Source organism: Pezoporus wallicus, unplaced genomic scaffold (assembly GCF_028554395.1).
Source record: "Pezoporus wallicus isolate ANWC-B61680 ecotype Strahan unplaced genomic scaffold, APGP_CSIRO_Pwel_v1 contig_5767, whole genome shotgun sequence".
NCBI lineage: Eukaryota > Metazoa > Chordata > Aves > Psittaciformes > Psittacidae > Pezoporus > Pezoporus wallicus.
Window position 1 is genome coordinate 1,809,429 of NW_026640599.1, and position 22,996 is coordinate 1,832,424.

Sequence of the window (22,996 nt, forward strand, 5' to 3'; positions counted from 1 at the left end):
GTGATTTTTAATATTAATTGTGCTGTTTGCAGTTACTACCTATGCTATGCTGGCAAATGTTGTACTATACTATGGGATAGAAAATAATCACTATATAAGAAACAGAAAAGAATATTGCATAGAGACATTCTTAATAAAATAGAAATAAATTAAAGATCAATGCAGTCATTTGAATATACTTCTGTCTTTTAAAAATACAATGAATTCTGCTTTATCTTCCACTCTTTCCATCTCCATATCAGTCCTCAATTTATCAAGTATGTTATGGATCATCTTTCTTAGAATCATAGAATAGTTAGGGTTGGAAAGGACCTTAAGATCATCTAGTTCCAACCCACCTGCCATGGGCAGGGACACCTCACACTAAATCTTCAAAAGGGATGAAGTAGAAGTGATCAATCAGTTGCATAATTAGCAAGACTTTATTCATATTAAAAGTCATGTACAATAAATAGTGTTAGAGGTCTGTAGGTCTGTACATCTCTGCAAGATTTAATGGATATCAGACCTGTGAAGCCCTAGGTCTCCGCACTGTTATAGCATTATGCCAAAAAAAAAAAGCTGAAGATTTATCTTTATGCTGCTTGTGCTTCATGTGTGCAAGCACTAGGAGTTTGCATCATCTGATAAAGCTGTGAGATAGGCACGTCTTTTTTTCTTCTACCAGAGATTGTCTCTGCTATACAACCTGCACTACTTATCTTTTTGCACGAGCACTGCATGAATGTGAATATGAATCAAGACACTTAACCCTCTTGTCTGAGCTGGAGCAGTATGCTCAGCAAAAATTGATTCTGCCCTAAAAACAAAAGCTCTCAAAAGATCTCCACAATTCAAACTCACTAATTTGTCTTGATATCCAGCCAAGTGAGCACCAATAATAAATTTTAAGAGGAGTTTGGAGAGTTAGGCTAGTGCTGCAAGACTGAATGCAGAATGGGGAAATTGCTTTTGAAGGTTTTATTACTTTGGGTTCTGACTGCAACAGTCACCATAAATTTGTATAGACCTTGAAATTAGAGACCAGAGCTAACATAGTGTTTAACTACTTGCTGCCATTTACATTTACAGTCTCTCTCTTCAATATCCTTTCCAGAAGACATTATATAGTAATATTGCAGTGATGGATCAAAATCATGGCCTATGATTTCAATGGCCTTTTTCTGACAATTGTCAGGATACTTCCTTGGAGGAAGGTGCAGGAGCTGTGTAGTAAATAAAGAAGGTCCCTGAGAAGGTATTTTCCTAGTCCCAGGTAGTATAACCTTGGTTTAAGTTGTGAAACCTGTCAATTTAGATTCTACAAAGAACTTTAGCATTAGTTATATAAATGCTAGGAAGATGAAATACTACTTTGAGTCTTTCTAAATTCTTAGCATAGCCTAAATAGTTTGGCAATGAAAGCACAGTGCTTTCATTTACTGTTTTGAAATGGGACTGTTGCAAATTTAATTGAACATCTTGAAGTTTAATACTGTTTCCTCATTGATATAGGATAAAGGAGGGAAAACTTATTATAACTTCCACATTTTACCTTTCTTTTATATCCTTTTATTATGCCTCTTTCTCTTTAATACCTCATTCAGAAAAGAATTGTCTCCCCAGTCTCTCTCTTTAGTCTTAACTGATGAGGGTTTTTTTGTCCCTAATTTCTCATTATTTTCTTCTTTGAACTCTTTCTAATTGCAAAATATAGTCTTTTAAAATGGTTTTGCAAGTATTGCCTTTCACATTTTGCCACTACCTGTTTGTATACTTACTTGTTAATATTATCCATTAGATCCTATAGATTGCCTATTGTCTTTGTATCTTACTAATTACAGATGTGCATTAAGCATTAGCCTTTGCATAGGTCCTTTTTCTTAAGTGTGTAGTGAATGTTATGGTATGAATAACTAAGGCCTATGGCCTTAGTTAGACTACTTAGAATAAGTAATTTTTATTCTGATGGTCATTTGTGCTGCAAATACTTTTATAGATTTTGAACCTGCATCTTGTTTCCTGTTCCATCCAGCTTGGGGTGAAGTCCATTGTCTTTTCTTCTGAATTTGATCAATGTGTCATACATGGAATTTTCAATTCCACAGCTCACTTCCCTTCCAAAATTGAAGTAAATATATTAAAATAGCAAGGGATGTAACACAGAGTAGCATCAAGGTACCTTAATATTAACTTTTTTGCATAGTGTCACAGGCTGTTGTTTTATCTCTTTGTTTCCTGTCTGTTAGTCAGATTTTGATTCATGACAACCTTTTGTCTCCTAACCCATGATTTATGTTCCTGAAGCTGTTTCTGAAGGTCCTTTTCAAAGATCTTTCAAAGTTTGAAATCTGGATACAGCCTCCAAACAAAAAAATAGTAGCTATTTCAGTAAGAATTTTTTCCCAATAGCTCAAGACTTTCTTATCTGAACTCCTGAAGGACTCCTGGGTACATATGTGATAATGCATTTTGCCTGGTTACTCAATATTTTGGTCAGTGATCAGAGAAAGAAACCTAGTAGTTCCTGTGGACTTAGTGGTCCTTTGAGTCCTTTGGGCCAGTTATTTTCTTTGGAAACTTCAAGTTTATGATTCCTTTTTCTCTTTAAATCTTTGTTTCTATTTATTTTCCTGTCTATCTCTTTATCAGGTAACTGAATGATTTTTAATATATTGTCATGTAAGTCACATTGCATGTATAATTTATAACCTCTAAGTTGTTTATAAAAGTTGTTATGACTTATAACATATAAATTAGTTTTCACCCTGTTAAAATTAACATTTTCAGATCAAAATATGGCAACTGTTGTTTTTAACTGAAGTCTCTTAAAACTTTCTAAGGTATTTTTCCAAGATTTGTTTGTTTGTTTGTTTGTTTTTGTTTGTTTTCTGTGATATCTCTGTGTTGAAAGGTATGGAACTTTGGGGTATTTTTTTTTAAAGTGATATGCAGGATACCTGCTCTGACTTCTTCTTATGTGTTTTTCACTTGCTTTCTCATTATTTTGACATCTGCAATTTAAGCATGTCCATTTGAGCTAGTCATCTTAGCTTTCCCTCAGGAACTAGCTACCTAAGGTTAGTTTTCCAAAATACTTTAGATCTCTGTTTTAGGATAAGATGAATAGAATACTTGCTCAATTGAATAAACACACTGTTTAAGATGGTCTTAAGGATGCCACTATATTCTTTTTGGTGTCCTGATATATTGAATCTAATTATATTGTGGTAAGTTTTATTTAGTTGCTTAATTACTTATTCCTTGAATAAGTTTTATAAAATTGTGCTATAAAATGCGTCTCTTCAATTCCGTACTTTATAGCAGTAAACAGAAAAGGCATTAAAATCTTTTCTCCATACCTTTTATCATTATACTATTCCACTGGTACATATTCAAACAGTGGAAATCGTCCCTCATTGTCAGTTATTGACATTTATTCCACTCTGTTACATGTGGGATTTTCTATGGAGTCTCCTTGTATCTCTTATTACTCTGTTAGCTTCTTTTTGATGTGTATCTAAATATAATTTGCTGTACCTAGGACCTGCATATTAGAAAAATTGTCTTTCTTTGTACTTGTGGAGCATTTAACACAATGAATACAGGCACTTGATTACTGTCATGCTGCTAGAGTGGGTCATGAATCTGCTAATGGAGTCAAACACTGATAATGGTAAACCATTTGTGCAACATTCATTCAAAGTGCTTTGTGCCTTAAAAATAGGTATATTCATAGATACTTTGTTAATATCCATGGAAAATAATAATGAATGTGTCTAAAGGACTTAGACTCTGATTTTTACATCTACTACAGATCTGTGAGTGCTAAACAAGGACTGCAAGAATCAACTATTCAATATTTTATTGAAGCTTATTATTTTTATATAATTTCATATACTGCAGTAATAAGTTCATTCATCGGTGTTTCTTGAAGCTAGTAGTAAACCTTTTCCTATCTGTAAGTCACAGAATAATCAAGCTGACCATTACTCTGGCCTCAGGAACTCTGCTATTGCATATTTAGTGATATTAGTTGGAGTTTCCTCTTTGATTGTAATGAGAGCTGGAACTGAGCTTTTATATTTTCTCTGAAGCAATCCAGATTTTTATATATTCAACCCGTCTTGTAATTTTAACTGAAAGAGAAAATATCTTTAGAAACCCTCTCATTTGATTGGAAGACAGGTCAGATTCATTCAAATAAGCTATATCTGTTGCGTTCACCTGTACAAGAACAGCTCAAGTTGAAAATTAACAAAGGTATATAAACCAGATTAAAAATCAGTGAAATAGTAAACTTGCTACTGAAAAGAAATTGCTGTTTGATCATTTACTAAAGTAACGAATAGTAGCATGAAATCCACTACAGGTGGGTAGAATAATTAATTTCCTTGCATTTTTCTATAATTCAAGAGAATTAATTGGGTTTGGAAGCTTTGTTTTTAGAAGAATATAAGAAGGACAGAAAGGGCAGTATGGTTATAACCCAAATGATCTAAGCGAGTTATTTTAAATAGTTTTCATCATTCATTATTCAAAATATTAATAGTGATATACCACAGAGTTCCCCATTTATATATCATCTTTTGTAAAAGCTCTGTTCCCAGAGTTCAGTAATAGCAGTCAGTTTAAACCAGAGGGAGAAAAAAAGAAATATTCTCATAGCTAAGATTTAAAATGAGGTTAAAATGGAAATTTGGCATCGTGTTGTGGATGACTGCAAAGAGTTATGTCTGTACTTAGTCTGCTCCTGCAGATTTTTCAGGAAAGGTAAATGTAGGCTATTGTCCAATATAGCACTGGAGGGTGCAGCTACTCAGAAAGCATAGATAGCTAAGCATGAAAATACAGCCTGGGGTGTTTTATGCTGTTTTAAAAATATTTTTTGAAGAATTTAAGAGAAGAAAAATAATATATAGCTAGGCTGCCTAGAGTTTGCTGGGCATAAAGACTACTAGGTTGCTGTCTTTTCTCTGTTTCAGTGTTGCCAAGTTCAAGCAGAATGTAAAACTAATGAGTCAGATCCTTAAATATCAAAATATTTTATTTTAAAATAATGACCTACTGTGATTTTTTTTATTTTACTTCTAATATTTTATCTATTTGGATGTTTGATTTATGTTTCAAGCATTAGTAGTGAACCCTTGGTGTTTGGTTTTTTTTAAAGAAAAAAGAATGTAGCTAGCTTGAACAACATTTAACAGCTAGAGTTGTAAAGACAATGTATATCAAGGGATTTGTAATCATATCATATCATTAAGCAACTCCAGTGATGTCAGTAAAACTAGTTCTAATGAAGATGAACACCATGTAGGCACAGATAATAGAAGACAGTCTTCCGCAATGGACCTGTAATTCCTGCCCTGGTTCCTTGCTATTCCTAACCTCCAGAGATATAAAAAAATTATGCTCCAATTAGTCTTTTGATAGGGAAACAGCAGTCACTTCTCCATGGACATAAGTGAGGAGATAGCCCTGCTGTGGAGTCCATTTTGCTTTTTGTATCTCACAGCAGGGAGGCTGAGTTTGCTGAGTGCACCCTTTGTGCTTGGGTAATGTGCAAGTTTTTGTCCTGTTCTGTAATGACTCAAGAAAATTGGGCTGTGAACCTAGGAGCTGTGAAAGTGATCCAATATCTAGGTTTTAAGAATTTCAACGTGTGGGAATAGAATTCCACTTACCTTGAAATTACTCTCTCTTCAGATTACACGGAATGCAACAATAAAACAAGAATTTATTTAAACAATCCAGTCTATCTAGCACTGTCACTAGGTTCAGACAGGTATAGAGAAATAAAGGAAACCTTGCACTAAAAGCTACCTATGGTATAGATCAGCTGAGTTTTCTGTCTGTCCATACTGTCCATCCAACAAGCTGCTGTGATGTGTACACAGAACTAGGATCCATCTCATGAACTAAATCATCTCCCCAGCATAGCTATTCACTGAAAATATCTTAATTTGTGGATACCTGTAATTTTATGTCCTTTTACTTTTCACAGAATCACAGAATCCCAAGGGTTGGAAGGCCCTCAAAAGATCATCTAGTCCACCCCCCCTGCAAGAGCAGCGTAACCTAGAGTACATCACACAGGAACTTGTCCAGGCGGGCCTTGAATATCTCCAACGCAGGAGACTCCACAACCCCCCTGGGCAACCTGTTCCAGTGATCTGTCACTCTCACAGTAAAGAAATTTTTCCTGATGTTCACATGGAACCTCCTATGCTCCAGTTTACACCCATTGCCCCTTGTCCTATCACTGGACATCACTGAAAAAAACCTAGCTCCATCATCCTGACACTCACCCTTTACATATTTGCAAACTTTGATGAGGTCACCCCTCAGTCTCCTCTTCTCCAAGCTAAAGAGTCCCAGCTTCCTCAGCCTCTCCTCATAAGGGAGATGTTCCACTCCCTTAATCATCTTCATTGCCCTGCGCTGGACTCTTTCAAGCAATTCCCTGTCCTTCTTGAACTGAGGGCCCCCCCTTCTCGGTAGGATTTTCTGTGAACCATAGTTTTGTCAGGATATTAATCTTAACACTTTCCTGCTAAGTCACACATAATCTTCACCAGAGTTTTAAAAACCTAATGACTGTTGTACATGGGTAGAGCCATCTTTTCTACAATTCATTGACATCTACCCTGGTCTCAGCTGAATTAACAACCAATCATCGTACTGTTGGGTGAACACTTCTTTCTCCTAGGTGACAGGTGTTTTAAACCTCACCAAGCAACACATTAATAAACATAAATATACATTTTCTTTAGATTTTTCTTTTTTAAAATGGAATTTTCTACAACAGTGTAAACAAAAATAATGCAAGTATCTCTTTCCTGAGCTTTAGGATAGGAAACCACATGCTTTAGCGTGAGAATGGAATTGCATCTGACGCAGTAACAAGAGTAAATTTTTCAGGCTGCTCTAAAAGACAGATAGTTGTGCTGAGCTCTGAACTTGGCACTGCTTTCCAAAACCAACTAAAGCACAGATTGTTGCTTGGTGTAATGTTGGATATTAGAAAGTCTAAGTTTTCTGATTTTGGACTAGGTAATTACATGTCCGTGACTATTCAATATTATGAATTCTGATAAAGCCCATGAAAAAAGTAACCAAAAAATTTGTATTACAAAGAATCATGAGCTAAAGATTTTTCAGCCACAAGATTGTGTGACCGTGTGTCTATATATATGTGTATATATATATGTGTGTATATTTATATATAGGATACAGATCTATGTCTATATATATCTTATCTTTATAGCTTATATCTTTAAAATATCTTATATCTTCTCTGGGTTCATACCTCAGACATATAGGCGTACCTCAATTTATTTTCAGTTCCTGTTTTTTGGTTATACCTTCATGTAGCTATGCGTCACACTAAGCAAAGTTCTATCTTTAGATGCCTGCAACGTGCCTTTTTATCTCCTACATCTGTTACTTAGTTTTGTTTGTAAATTAAACACATTTTATAAGCTCTAATATATATTAGTAGATTTACTATGAGAAAAATAATGATTGTATGTGGAAAATCTAAACCTAGCAAATTGAAAATGAGGTAAAGCATTTGATGAAAAGATTCTAGACAGACAGAATGCTTAATATTTGGAAATTGAATCTTATGGGTGGCTATTTTTTGAGAAGAAATTGATTTCTTAGCAAACAAAACTTACGTTTTTCAGGTGGAAAAGCAACGAACTGGGAAGGAGGTATTCGTGTACCAGGGCTTCTTCGTTGGCCTGGAATGATACAGGCTGGTGCCTATCTTGATGAACCAACAAGTAACATGGATATATTTCCTACTGTAGTCAAACTTGCTGAAGCACAGTTACCCTCCGACAGGTATGCTCTGTAGTCATCTTTGTTTTGGAGGAAGTCTCATGAGTGTTTTATACATTCTGGTGATGTCTATTAAGGTAGAGGTAGAAAGGAAAAGAAAAAATAGAGCTTAAAAGCACTTCTTTGTGATCACTTACAGTAGTATGCTGTCTCTTTTAAGATCAATATACTTAAAGATTTTGCAGAAACATGATATGTAAATACAGCTTAACTTGCATAACAAGCATCAAGCAAAAAGAAGAGAATACAGTTGTTGTGGTTTAAACCCAGCTGGTAACTCAGTGCCATGCAGCTGTTCTTTCACCCCCTGCCTTATCCTCTTCCCAGGTGGGATGGGGAGGAGAACTGAAAGAATGTAAACCCTGCCACTGAGATAAGAAACCAGGTTTGCCTGGGAACTATCATCAGGTAGATTCCATAGATGCCAACCCTATCCCATCCTGGAAGCAGCAGCTGCATTTTAACCTAAGGTTTCCTTAGGGTTATAATGTAACTGTGGGAGTGGGGTGAGGTGGTCTAATTTACCCCATTTTTCCACACCCCTCCCACCCCTCCAAGTTTATATACTGGGCATGATGTGCTGTGGTATGGAATACCCCTTTGGCTAGTTTGGGTCAGGTGTCCTGTCTCTGATCCTTCCTGTCTTCTTGTGCTCCTTCTCACTGGCAGACAATGAGGCTGAAAAATCCTTTATCAGGGTAAGTGCTACTTAGCAGCAACTAAAACATGGCTGTGTTAACAGCATTGTTCTCAGGCTAAAGCCAAAATACAGCAGTGCCAGCTACTAAAAGGAAGTTGACTCCATCCCAGCCAAAACCAGAACAAGCACCAAGAGCGGCATACTGTCAAATCAGGCCTTAGAATTATTTCCTAAAATCAAAAATGAATGTATAAAAAAATTCTATCTTTTGCATGAGTGAATGTGGTAGGAAAGGAACTGCAAGTGTAAATTGAACTTTACGAGGTCAACCTTGGCCTGCTTAGTATAACAAAATGCATCAAAATGCCAGCTAGGTTTTTTTCACAGTTTTGGGTTTTTTTTGTTCTCTACTGAAATTAGTGAAAATAATTCCTTACAGAGTTTTAAAGCCTGATAAGAAAACTGGACTTCTAAAATTCATAAGATGCTTTATTGGCACTCCGGCATACCTGTGTTTTGTCTTTTTCAGAAGGTACCCAGTCTCAGCAGCAAGCTGCCTCCACCTAAAGTCTCTTGCCATCCAAATCCAATAAATAGGGAAACCTGCTGATATGCATATGCTTTGAAAACATCTACCACATACAAACAGCTTCTGAGCACAAGGCATCCAGAATCCCTGCGGGGAAAACCAGTGGTGAGCAGAGACACTCTGCTAATGATGATTCATTTAATGCTTGAAGGAAATGTCAGGGCAGGACATGTGTAAGACATGAAAAATTAGTCAGGCTGGTCTTCAGAGATGCCCTACAAGAAGTAACTCTGTTAAGCATTTCAGATTGTTTTTAATGGGGGCAGATCTTATGCACTTTGTGTTCATATTGCTTGAGTGAAAAACAAGTATAGATGTTTTATTTTGTTCTCTGACAGAAATCACAATATACTTGTGTACCTTCCCCTTGCAAGTTGCTCTATTCTGATTCTTCTGTGTAGACTAGATGCCATAATTACTGCCTCATTGGTTGGTCAGGAAGAAAAGTCTCCCATACCCTCTGAAACCAGCAGTTGTGGGAATGCAAGAGTACTGGAGACATCTTGCTGGAGACATCCTTTTCCCTATCAACATGCTGAAGAGCAGAAAGTGTACAATTGGCATGCATCTGTCCTGCTCCCAGCTCGACAGGGAGCAAGCCAAGGGACAAAACAAAAGTGCATTACTCAGGCAAGAAAACACAACAGATGGAAAATGAGAAAGAATCTAATTCAACAGACTCCCACAGACAGGGATGCACCCAGAAAGCAGTTATTGGACAGCATAGCTTTAAAATGTTCAGGACGTTTTCCTGACCGTCCTTTGAGAAGTGCCTTTGCATACAGTTGATGCCAAGAATTTTATACATATGATAGGCTTAAAAAAGTGAAGTTAGTACCCATGATGTAGTAGTTACACTAATGTGAAAAGGGTTTTACACAGTCATGAAAATTAACAGAGACATTATTGAACTTTGAAAAAAGTTTCAAAAAAGTTTTTGTGAGAAGTTGCTCAAAATGCTTAAAAGAATTAACTGCTGAACTGTATGTCAGTAAAAATAATTTCTTATAGAACTTCTTGTAACATTTGTAATTCACACAGGTCTAAAGTACAGATTGTGATTTCTTCCTTGCCAGCTGCTTTCGGCAATTCAAAGGCTTTTCTGTGTTTGAAAAACACGTATTTAGACATAGTTCATTTCCAACTTCAAAATTACTTCTATTTCAAATCCTGGCATACATAATTTGCTGGACAGAGTTCTTACCATTACTTCTGGGGATGCTAACGCAATATAGCATGTTTTTCTCTTGTCTTAGGGTTACTTTGGCCAAATTAGTCCCAAGCAGTTTTAGCAGGTATACGTGAATGGCTGTTTTGTCACAATTTATTCATGAATGTGTGGTCATTTTCTCAGAAAAAAAAAAGTGAAGAAAAAAAGATAAAAATTTGTTGAGGAAACAAACTTGCTTAATGGCAAAATGTAAAATTTACATTAAATAATATAAAGAAACAAAGGGAAAGAGCACCTGAAGGTTTTTCTCCAAATTGACCAACTGGAGGTGGCTATTCATATTTATTTTTTCAAGTAATGGAAATGCAGAAATATGAAATCTTTTCCGTAAAATGAGGTTTGAGTTAATCTTCTGACTTTGAAATGCTTTCTTACTCAGAATTATTGATGGACATGATCTGATGCCCTTACTTCAAGGAAAAGTGACCCAATCCAACCATGAATTTCTCTTCCATTACTGCAATGCATATTTAAATGCAGTGCGCTGGCATCCAAGAAACAGTAAGTAAACTTGCTTGTTCACATTTTAAATATTTAATTTAATTTTTATTGCAGCTTGAAAAGCATCAGGAAAAAGCCTTGGGCTATATTAACAAAAGTTTATTTAAAATATCTAGCCTTTTAAGTTCTTTTCCATTTTTCTTTTTGCTAGAACACACCTATTCACCATTTTAACATTTAACATTAGTTTTTTGCTATGCATTAATGTTACATATCAATACAATACTGAGATCTATGGTGTCTGAAACTAATTTTGCCTGAAAGACAGTCTGTGTTATAGAATTAAGTAGTCACTGTTAACTGTTATATCTTCCTAAAAATATTATTGCTAAATAACAACACAAGTATGATGACAGAATGGCCATTTTTATTACTGGAATTGCAAAGTATAGGAGAATCATTGAGTCAAAGTCATAATTATCCAATAAATGAATACAGTATTATAGGGTCTCTTTTCATGCTTTTTATGAACAGTATAATTCCACTTCTAAGCCAAGGAAAAGGCATTTCCCATTGATTTTCTTCTTTTTAACTGACAACTTGCTGTTTCTGGTATGAAATTCCATATTAACAAATGAATATTTTCCTTTCTATAAATCTCTGTGCCAAATAAAGTCGAATACACATTTGGCTCATCCCAGTTTACAGTCAAAATGACAGCTTGTGTTACAGCTTCAGAATGATGGTCCAAGACAAGCTTTGATGTAACATTTTAGGACAGTGATAGGACATTTTAGTGTAGTGACAGGACAAGGAGGAATGTCTTTAAACTGAAAGAGGGTTGATTTAGGTAGGTCAGATATTGGGAAGAAGTTCTTTAGTGTGAGAGTGGTGAGGCACTGGAACAGGTTGCCCAGTGAAACTGTAGCTGCCCCATCCCTGGCAGTGTTCAAGGCCAGGTTGGACAGGGCTTTGAGCAACCTGGTCTAGTGCAAGGTGTCCCTGCCCATGGCAGGGGGGTTGGAACTAGATGATCTTTGAAGTCCCTCCCAACCCAAACCATTCTGTGATTCCGTGATTTTTTTTTTTTTTTGTTTATGTACCTTGGGAAAGGACTTGCTTAATAATGGACAAACTTAAAATAAGTTGGAAACTTTGTCTTCTATGTCATCTGTAGGCTGACTCTTTTACTTTAAACTAGGCAAAGTGAAAATATTGCCTATAAAATTTTGTTACTGCTTCTTTGCCCACATATCTTGATTTCAAGAAACAGTTATAAGAAAGAACCACGCAATGAAGATGTGTTTATCTAATATCATTTTGTATCTAAGGTTGGATGAAATTATTCTGCCTTATGATGAGAAGTAGGCAGACCCCCAGTCAGGCAGAGAAGCTTTTTATCTCAAACACACGCCTTTGCAAGATAAAGTACCCCTTTTCTGAGGAAAGGCTCAGCTTTGTTATTGTTGAAGGATATGGGCAATGAAGGGAAGCAATGATGGGGGACTAGTATGTTGTACTTACATGAGGGGCAACAATGTAGACTGTTTCTCCCTTTATCCTTTCCCCAAGGCAATCAAAAGGCAAAGTCCAGTCAGCACCTGGCAATAACATTTTCATAACACTGATGTGACTTTTATATGGAAGGTTGTCATGGTCTAACACCAGCTAGCAACTAAGCACCACACAGCTGCTCGCTCACTCACTCCTAGTGGAACGGGGAAGAGAATCAGAAGGGTAAAAGTGAGAAAATTTGTGGGTTTCAACAGTTTAACAGGTAAAGCAAAAGCCACTCATACAAGCAAAGCAAAACAAGAAATTTATTCTGCTTCCCATGGGTAGGCAGGTGTACGGCCATCTTCAGGAAAGCATCATATGTGACAGTTACTTGGGAAGACAAATGCCATCACTCCAAACGAACCACTCTCATTCTTTTTCCCCCAGCTTTAAATGCTGAGTATGATGCCATAAAGTATGAAATATCCCCTGAGTCAGCTGGGGTCAGCTCTTGTGGCCGTGTCCCTTCCCAGCTCCTTGTGCACCCCCAGCCTGCTTGTTGTGGGGGTGGTGTGAGAAGCAGAAAAGGTCTTGACTCTGTGTAAGCACTGCTCAGTTACAGCTAAAACAGCCCTGTGTTATCAACAGCGTTTCCAGCACAAATACAATACACAGCTCCACACTAGCTTCTCTGAAGAAAAGTAACTCTATCCCAGTCAAAACCAGCACAAAGCAGTTTTGATATACTACCTTGTCAGCCTACAGTGTAGTGTGAGAGCAGGCAATAGTTGAATACTCCTCTCTACTCTCTTTTGTACAGGTCTGAGAGTGCTCAACATCTTCTTTCTTACTTGTTCGATCTCAGATCTTCAAAATTCCTTTTCCGTGTAGACAATGCAACCATATTTGTAAAGATATTTGTTGCAGTCAGCTAAATGTTTGCCCGTTTATCTCTCTCCCATGTGTTATTCTTGTATAGAGATAAATATGGTTGCATTACAGCTGTACGCACCTGATGCTATCTGCATTGCTGTGGGTACTCATGTGGAAAAATGAGTATGGTTGTTTTTTCTTCTGATATCTCAGCAGCTCTATATGAAGCAACTGATAATAAGTGCCATATATTCCTAGAGTATTTTTGTCTTCTAGCCTCCCATCACAGCTCTCCCTTTACAGATAATCTCAGAGTCTATCCACAGTCACTATTTCTTATACTGTTAAGTGATATTATACTAAGTGAAAATGGACACAGGTAAAGCATAAATATAATGTAATGCTCTCTACACACCCTCCGCCCCTTTTTTTCTTTTTTTTTTTTTTTCCTGGAAAAGCAATTATTTTAAACATTTAATTCAAAATATTGCGGAGCTTTTGCCTAGCAGCAAAGAACTAAACTAGAAGGATCCTATAGCAACAGTTCATTCCCTATACTTAGGAATACATTCAAGAAAGTTAATGAGGCCATGTTCATTAAAGACAGACTAGAAAGCTGGAAAATTATGCAACTTTACCTCAGCATGCTACTATTATCAGTTACAAGATTGTAAGTCTTCAGGGTTTGATCATCTTTTCTAACTGTACATGTATTCCATGTCTAACACAATTTATGGCCTAAATATTTACCCCGTTCCTCCATGAGCACACACATTTTCCAGTATCCAGAAATGATTGTAAGATCTCTTATGTTTTAGTTGCACCTTGCCAATAGTCAAGGCAAATCAATAGGCAAATAACAATTCAGAGAACACCTCGACAAACAGATAATTATCTTAAGCATAGTCTTGAAAAGGTGATACTCCTTATCTAAGAAAAATAATGAAATTCTTGACAAAAAATTTCATCAAGGAACAATTGTCTTTTCCTGTGTACTGTAAATGATCTTTCAAACCAGAAAAGACTTGTGTTGTTCTTTATCTGTGTTCCCCAGATAGTTAACTAGGTTGACTACGGCTACTTTGGAACTGTGTAAACACATACTGCCTGCAGATTATACCTGATGTACAGGCCAAAGCTGACCAGCTCTGCCTCCCACTAGACCTGGGGCTTAGCAGAAGAAATTGCCCTAGTGTGAAATCCCAGCCATATACAGCATCTTCTGTACAGTTCTGGTGATGGGCACTTACAAGAAGGACCCAATTGTCCAACTAGTCTGAGACTACATTTTATAAATTTAAAGTTGCACCTTTTGAAGAAAAAAGCAGCAATCAACAGAAATTCATAGAAGAAAAGGCTTCCAATTGTTAAGGAAAAAAATATGCGTTTATGTGCTTATTTAACTAAAGTACAATCCGTTCTAAATAAAGGGTAAAGATGCATATATTGGATAAGTGCACTTATTAATGCATATATTCTCATATTTCTTGCTATATTTATTTTATGGGAAGTCTTAGTTTGTGTGTCAGCTTCAGTTTCCATATTCCACTTTTTTCTTAGACAGGATTTTGACCCTAAGGAAAAATGTATGTACCAGGGGGTGAGAGGGAAGAAAAAGTACTGCTTAGCCATTTGGTCCCTTGTTGACTCCAGCACTTCAGAGTTCTTTTAGTAACTTTGTCTTTGCCATTGCTAGATTACCACCGTGTTTCAGTCCAAAAGGCTTTTTTGCGTTTAATTTTTTGACTCTTAGGCTACATATATAAGAACGCATAGCATGCATTAAATTCATGGTACTTCCATACCTTTCCCCTGCTTACAAGCTTCTAGAGTCTGACTTAAGAGGGGTGATTCTCACATCATTCAGGGAAGGTTGGTATCTCATAGTGAACAATTACCATTTTAAATTTATATATTTAGAGGCTAAGCATTTCTCATAATCACATCAACACATATCTTCATTAGACATATTATTTAGGTCACTTATTGCATTCACAATAAACTTTCCCTTTCATCAGCCATTGGAAGGAGCATTTAAAGGATATGTGCTATGCAATGCTCTTTTCAAGTAACCTGTCAAAATTTAAGCCTTATCTTTTCTAGAGAGACATAAGGAGAAGAATTTTTTTCTTCTACTTTCCACTTCTTCATCAGCCACAGAAAATAAGATACACCATTTTTTTTCTGCTTCCCTTACATTTTTTGCATGATATAAAAAAAATAATACTCATTATTCTTCACATTCTGAATTAAAGAAGGAATGAGTTATCAGGCAGTTTTCTTTGCTTGTGATTCATGTCTTGCTCTCAGACTTGTGCCTGCTGACACTCAGTATCAGTGCCTTAGAAACAGCCAAGGCACACAGTCCTAAGCCTTAGAGGATGATTTTCTGTAATTTTGAAACCCTATAAACATATTTAATTTAATTGCTTTGTTAAAAATAGAGAGCAAGACATGCTAAAACAGTGTCAGCAAAGTACTGTGATCGCCCATTATCAGTGCTTATTCTCCGTGGCTGCTTATATGCTCCGTGTACCATATGCGTACCAATATAAAAAAGCAACACCTCTGGAAAAAACCGCAAACTTCTTTCTGCCTAGTAAGGTGTAATAATTTAGGGAGTTTTATTCATTAAACATTTACATTTAAAACAAAGCAGCTGAAGGATCTGCTTTTACTTTCTTGAGCTGAGCCACCCAAACTTGTAGTTAGCTTTCAGTTATGTACATCAGATTATGCTTTGGCCTATTTTAAGTCTGAGCACATGCTCTTATGCTAGGGCAAGTAGACGAGTACTTGTATATTTGCTAAAATTATAATTTAGCATAACTGAGTACTAAAAAACTAGCAAGAGCTCTGTCTCCACAACATTATTGGCATATGAATCAGTACTATTAAAAATGCATTGCTATGACAACTTAATTATAAGGAGAGAATTCATCAGATACAGAGCAAATCTACAGTTGAATGGAACTACTGCCTCTTTCAGACTCCTCTGATTGCGTGCAGAATATTCATTTAATAAGGAGGAAATATATTGTAATCCTGTGTAACAAAAACTGAGAAAAGTAATGCAATACAGTCTGTATTATAAAGAAATAATAATCTTCGCCGTATTCTGGTACTAATAAAAATACACTAATGTTTCTGGTAAGTGCTGGAGTGACTTTACTAACAGCACTTCACCTTTTCTATTTCAAAATGGATTTCATTATTCAGTGGAAAATGTCATTCAGTAAACAAAAGAAAAAGACTTGCTATGGCAATCTAAATTGAAGTATGCTAGACAATAGAATGAAACTAGCTGATCATGCAAATATAATGATTTTTAAAGACAGAAGTTCATTGAAAAACTTTACATAGACATTTTCTACTTTGCCTCACTTAACAAACAGGATATATTTCAATTACTGTTTATTTTGAGTTTCTTGTATGTTGTCAAATTCACCAACCAGGGATCCTTTCTGTATTATCACAGAGTTCATTGCTATTTTCATTCCTAGTTGTTGCAGTGTCCTCCGGCATCCAGTTGTCTACAGTATTTCATGAGACATATTTTGTTCTTTGGCTAGGGATGACGGGCTCTTCTCAGTCATTCATTTAGTCTTTTCTGCAGTTTCAGCTGTTACAGATTAAAAACAAATAAAAAGAGAATGGAGAGGAATATTTTCTGGTTTACAGTTTTCAGACTGTGTACTTAGCATATATTTACAGAATAGTGGGATTTTTTTAAAGAGATTGTCCCAGGTTTGGTTCATCTAAAAACATTGGAGTCATAAAGAGGACAAAGCAGGAAAAGGTCTGCTCAGGAGGGCTGTTTTGTAACAACTTCTGATTTGGACAGGTGCAACCTTTCTTGTGAAATGGAAGTAAAATATGTCTTAACAGTTAAAAAGTGTAAACTGGATTCATATGCTTAAAGAATGCTAACTTGTGAACACAGTATTGTCCTGAGTGCAGCAGATGGAGTCTAGACAGGTAGCAAAAACTGGGAAACATCTATGAAGTTCTATAATACCACCTTAAAATGTTTTTTCTACAGTCAAGTTCTCAGTGTGAGGGTAGGTGAGGCTAGTGGCTGTCACTAGCAAATGGAGATGCATTAATTTGTATGTGAGAGATATTTTGGACTGGAAGCGATGGTAATATACTTCTATTTGAAAATGCCAGACCTTTCTTATTCAGCTTTTGTAGAGCATTTGAAAACCATAACCTTTCAGACATCCACAAAGTAAATTAACAGTTCTGTTTTCTCTGAAGTAGACAGTATTAGTTATCTGTCAATATTTGGTATTTTAAAGATATGTCTTAATATTGCTTCTACTTTCTTAATACAAACAAGAAATGCCAATGGTAGCTTTGTATGTAAACTGTGGGATGTGCTTGTCATACCCAGTAGACTCATTGGCAGAACCCATAACCTTGCCTAGCTTTTTCCTATTCTTTTGCTTGCTTCCCTGAGGAGATTTTTTCCATTTATTGTTTCTTTGCCTTCTCTGTGGTGAACAAAGGTCTTAGAGGATGCTGTTACACATTAGTAAGGATTTACATTGCCCCTGAGAATGCCAGCAGTTATAGTTCCTTTTTTTGCTTAACAATACAAAGGAAGGTAAATTTAAAAGACATTTCATCCAGAACTTTCTTCTTTTGAACAGCATCTTCAAAGAGAAAGCTAATACTACCATGTGACTATAACTGCTGTCAAAGACACATTTTGTTTTCTTATAAGGAAATATCTTTTCTTTAATCAAGTCTTATGGTACTAACCTCATATATTTTCTCAGAAAAGAACAGATGGGAAGGGATAAGAAACTAAAAATAAACATTTGAATGAGTAAGATATTCCCATTAACACAAAAATTTCTGCTTTCTAGCTAGAAAGTATAGACTTCTTTAGTCATAGTAAAATCAGTGTAGGAACACTTTTGTCTCAGAGCCATTTCCCCAGTGAAAGACCATGGTAAATGTCCTTTGACACTGACATTATACACACAGACTTTCAGTGATCATATCATAGTTCTTTTTCTTCATATAAAAATAGCAACCATAACATACTGCTGTATTGAATCCAAGATATCCTGACCTAAATTAGTAATGTTCTGAGTGAACAGAGAAAGGTTGACAGATTTCAGTGATCATATAAAGGCAAAGGCATTTAAAGTAGCTAATTCACTATTATTTAAACTTCAGCTTGAGTGGCTTGCTGTCAGATATTGTGTCATGCACTTGTGACAGGACGAAAGAAAAATCTCTATGGATTTTTTTTTTTTCTATGTACTCCACAGCTAACACAAATAGAAAAAAAAAATCTGAGTTAGAGCTACTGTCTGGTAATTTTTTATCTATTTATAATGTTAACAGTAATCAAAGCAAATATAAATAACAACTACAAAATAGAGAGATAAAAATGCCCTGCAACTTTCAAAAATTAATTTCAGCTTACCAAGTAACATAAAAAGTAGGTCTTTAAGAATTTCTGGAGCATTACACTTCCAAAAATATCTTCAGTGTTGGATTTGAGCCTGCAGCATTCTGCATGTTACATTCAGAACATAGTGCTGATTCATCCTAATTTAAAAATCGCATTCAAATGGCATTATGTTGTCTTAGGTAGTGTTCTTCAAGGAAAGTAGTTATAGCATGCACAACCCACATAGTGTATTCTGTGTGCCACAGTCTCTTACATCCTATTACTCCTAGAAAATGAAGCAAAGTATTTGTGTATTAGAGAAATTCCCTGGAAACCTGACTGTCAAGAGCAAAGTGGCTTCTCAGTGTGCCATAAAAGACCATGCCATTAAAGGCAGAAAATATAATAAAAGAGAACAGTGGATGCTCAGATGATGGGTGCACTTGGATGATATTACTCTGGAGACCAGTCTGTGTCTGTGGATGATGTACACTATGAACTGTGTAGTTGCTTCTGAATGTAAATCCTGGACAGTACTTTGGAAAGACAACACAACCAGAAAGATTCAATAATCTGTGTCCTGGGTTCAGCAGTAGCAGTCATTTTTTCTCCTTCTTGGGAGCTGGTGCAGTGCAGTGTTTTGACTTTCAGCTCGGGAACAGAGCTGATAACAAGGATGTTTTGGTTTGGCCAAGGACTTTGTGAGCCTCATGCTCTGCCAGGGAGGAGGTGAAGCCAGGAGGAAGCAGAGACAGGACACCTGACCCAAACTGACCAAAGAGGTATTCCATACCACAGCACGTCATGCCCAGGATGTAACCGGGAGTTAGCCGGAAGGGCTGGGAGACTGCAGGGTTGGAGGAGGTATCGGTCGGAGCTTGGTCGGGCTTGGGGGGCAAGTTATCGGTCAGCGGGTGGTGAGGTGTTGTATTCTGTTCCCTTGTTATTTCCTTTATCATTATTATCATTGGTGGTAGCAGTAGTGATTTGTGTTATACCTTAGTTACTAAACTGTTCTTATCTCAACCCGTGGGAGTTGCATTCTTTTCGATTCTCCTCTCCGTCCCTCCGAGAGCAGGGGGAGGGCAAGAAAGGGGGGGAAAGTGAGCGAACGAATTACCTGACTGGGTTTAAACCACGACAATCTGTAAATGTCTTCAGCCTCAGAAAAGCTCACATTGCTGTACAAACAGTAACCTTTCTGTTCATCTCAGAGCTTTTTATGTGGTCTCAAACTATTAGATGACACAAAATGCATTACATTTTTTCAAGTATCTTTTATTAAGACATCCAGAGTTTCCTGAAACTAAAAAGAAGATAACCCCTCCCAATGTTTCTTGTTTTGTTGTTGTTAGTAGGGCAGTTTTGTAGAGGGATTTATGTAAAATTTTTTTGGAACTGGAAAAGACTGGATTTCACTAGCAGTTTCTTGTCATAGTTCTTTCAACGACCTCTTAGTAGAAGTGAGAAGTCCATGAAGTAGTATAGAGCAAGCTCCTCCAATGAAACAAAAAATGTTGTGACATTTTTCAAATTTATTCAAAGATTTACCCCAATTTTTTTTGAAAATCATACTTCAGCTGCAGTTCAATCATAATAATTGGAATAGTAAATATAATGCATTTATTTTTAAAGACCCTATGGTCTCACAGATCTGGAACTCTAATGAAATATTTGTGAGACACACTCACTCACTCCTCTTCAACACTGGCATTTTAGAGAAAATCAGGTTGCCTACAGTTCATAGTAGGAGCAGAAAGTTAGAAATCATGGTGGAATCACACATTAAAAGTCAACAAGACTGTAAAAACTCCATAAAGATCCTGATAGTTTAGTACTCAGAATTAGTTCTAGTGTAATAAAGGAAGGCTAACCCTTTTAGTGTTAGAAAATGCTAATCAACCATAAGATAAATTTGTTATTACCCCACGGTCCTAATTTTTTGTTTACACCCTGTTACCTGTGTATTGTACGTTAATTTTAAATGGTATTATATCACAGAAGTCAGCTTCTCAATCATCTCACTTGCTCAGTGAGAATAGTCTTCAAGATTCAGTAAAGTGTTCAAGATTAAATTAATTATATTATCTTGTCTCTCTTCAATGTGATAGGATGTTGTACAGGTAGGTTTTCAGTCCATAGTTCTGAACCATCCATATGGACCTGTTCAGTGATAAGTGGAAATTTAATCTCAGTCCTGAAAGCATTATAGATACCTTAGAATCAGTTCATACCCTTGATAACAAAACCACTTAGCCAGCAAAGCTCTTTGCCTTTAGTGAGCTGTTACTTTTTTTGTCCTAGACATGTTTAAGTTGTATTAAGGAAAAATGCAGTTCTTGCCTACAGTATGTAGATTGGATTATGACATTTGGGTTTATCAAAATGAGCAACATTTACAGCTTTTTTTACAACTGAAATTATCCTATCGAATATCATACATTGACAGTTTGCACTTTTATCCCTCCAAAAATCTTATAAGGTGCAATAATAGGCTTATTTTAGCACAAAAAAAAAAAAAAAGTATTGAAAACAAATGTCTTGGTATAGTTTCATAGTCAATGTAAACAAATTATTCAGTGGATAGAAAAGCAACTGGCAATTGCAAAAAATTGCACAAGAATAGAGGTTGTTCGTTTATCTGCTTCAGTTCATTCAGCTCTATCCTAACAGGGCTGCTAAGTCATTTAGAAGTTCTGTTGATGTCAAGAATACCAAGTAGGTCCAAATACCAGGACCGTGTAGCAACAATGAAAGGCTTGCTTAGAAAACCCTGCTGGTGTTCACAGTGAGGCTGTGATAATCAAGGTGCTGAGAAATGCTTTAACTGGATTTTGAAACTTGATACTAAATAGATGCCTGTAGCTCCTGAGCATCATCAAAGTCCCGTTTCTTCTCCCTTTTATATGCCCAAATATTTCACATCTTCACTTAGGAAGTGGTTTACTTTCAGCCAATGCTATTAAACAGTTACAGCATACTGATTTGGGGGGGAAATAAAAAAAAACAAAACAACCACCAACAAAACAAACAAAACAAAAACCCCTAAGTTCTGAGAAGCATATTTGAATGTTCGTCAATTAGCAGGTTGAACAAAAGAAAGTAAATGTATTATTCATATTTCACAGAATATTTTTTAGTGCCTATCTCTCAAAGTATTTAATCCAATTATAAGTAACCATGAGGAGTGTTCATATTTTGAAGACAGAAAAATTATGTAAAGGTCAACATATTACTGTGTCTTTTTAACACAGCTTAAATGTGAAAAAGTACATAAATTTTTATCTTGTAATCAAGTGAGAAAATTAAGTATAAATTATTTGAGTGCTGTAAAGGATTATTCCATTAGTGGGTACTCCTCAAACTTAAGATGCTGGCAGATGATTACAACTAACAAGGACAGTGTCTACACACACAATGGCCTGAGTATTCCCCACTAAGTATTTTTTTCATGTTGTCAGGCTTGATAAATCCATGTTATTGCTGTAGCATGGAAGACCCCTTTTCAGGTACCTTTTTATGTCTACACTGTTTAAGTGCCAGGATCTCAGTTAGCAATACTGATTCAGTACTAGTAAAGAAACAGAGTATTAGTAGAGAAACAGCCAGCTAGCTAGACTTCCACCTTTAGAAGGGTAAGAGAAAGTTAAGCAACCATGTAAACATTGTCTGAATTAGCATGTTTTAATTAATCACTAGACTGAGGTTGTGGTAAATGTCAGCATGCAATGCACTATAGTATGAAGCAGAATTGATCACTGCAAATCACTGCTCAGTGCTGAAACAAACCTGTTTTACAGCTGAAAATAATTTATGTAATCCATTTTCTTTTCCATTTCAACAGATGAGGAAGGGGGGAATGTGTGCCTGGTTACTTGTCTTGGACAGATTAGCATAAAAATGTATAGAAGTAGGAGCCATGGTAGTGAATACAATAGAAAAACATTTCCTGGTGTTTCCTGTTCCTGTTACTATTATCTCAGATGCTGAGTAACACCTGGGATTTTGACAAAGAAGCAAGCTAAAATTGAGAGATGGAGACTGAGTTTACAGAACTGTAAATTAAAAATTGAATGTAAGCTTCAAAAGCCAAAAAAAAAAAACGCTACCCTTATGCAGATGTTTGTATTTCACAGTATCCATTGAGTGCTGTCATCACTCTTAACTTCAGTGAGGAGCAGAACATATATATAAAATTTATATCTTGTCATGTAATGCCAAAAGCACTTTCAATAATTTTGAGGAAGTACAATGTGTAACTGAATGACTTTAGACTGCAAGCTTGTTTATATTCTATTTATTTATATTGTTTCCTAAAATAACGGGTTAAAGCCATTAAAGTAAACGTCTATGGGGACATACACTTAGACCAGTAAAAAAGATGTAGGCTTTCATGCTCAAGGATGTGCTTTCTTTGTTTAACTCTCTTGTGTAACAGAGCCTGGACCTCGTAGTGCCACAATACATAGCAACAAATGTTGGATTAAGTTT

The 22,996-nt window shown here is 36.1% G+C and overlaps 1 protein-coding gene across 6 annotated transcripts in view; it reads left to right on the forward strand.

Annotated features, from left to right (window-relative positions):
• Window positions 1–22,996, forward strand: part of STS (steroid sulfatase) — a 98,247-nt gene that overhangs the window by 62,156 nt on the left and 13,095 nt on the right. For all 6 annotated transcript variants that reach the window (XM_057419670.1, XM_057419673.1, XM_057419667.1 and 3 more), the window contains 2 exons: window positions 7,668–7,827; window positions 10,664–10,785. In XM_057419670.1, coding sequence (XP_057275653.1) covers window positions 7,668–7,827; window positions 10,664–10,785 — 282 coding nt within the window. The remainder of the gene's footprint in view (window positions 1–7,667; window positions 7,828–10,663; window positions 10,786–22,996) is intronic.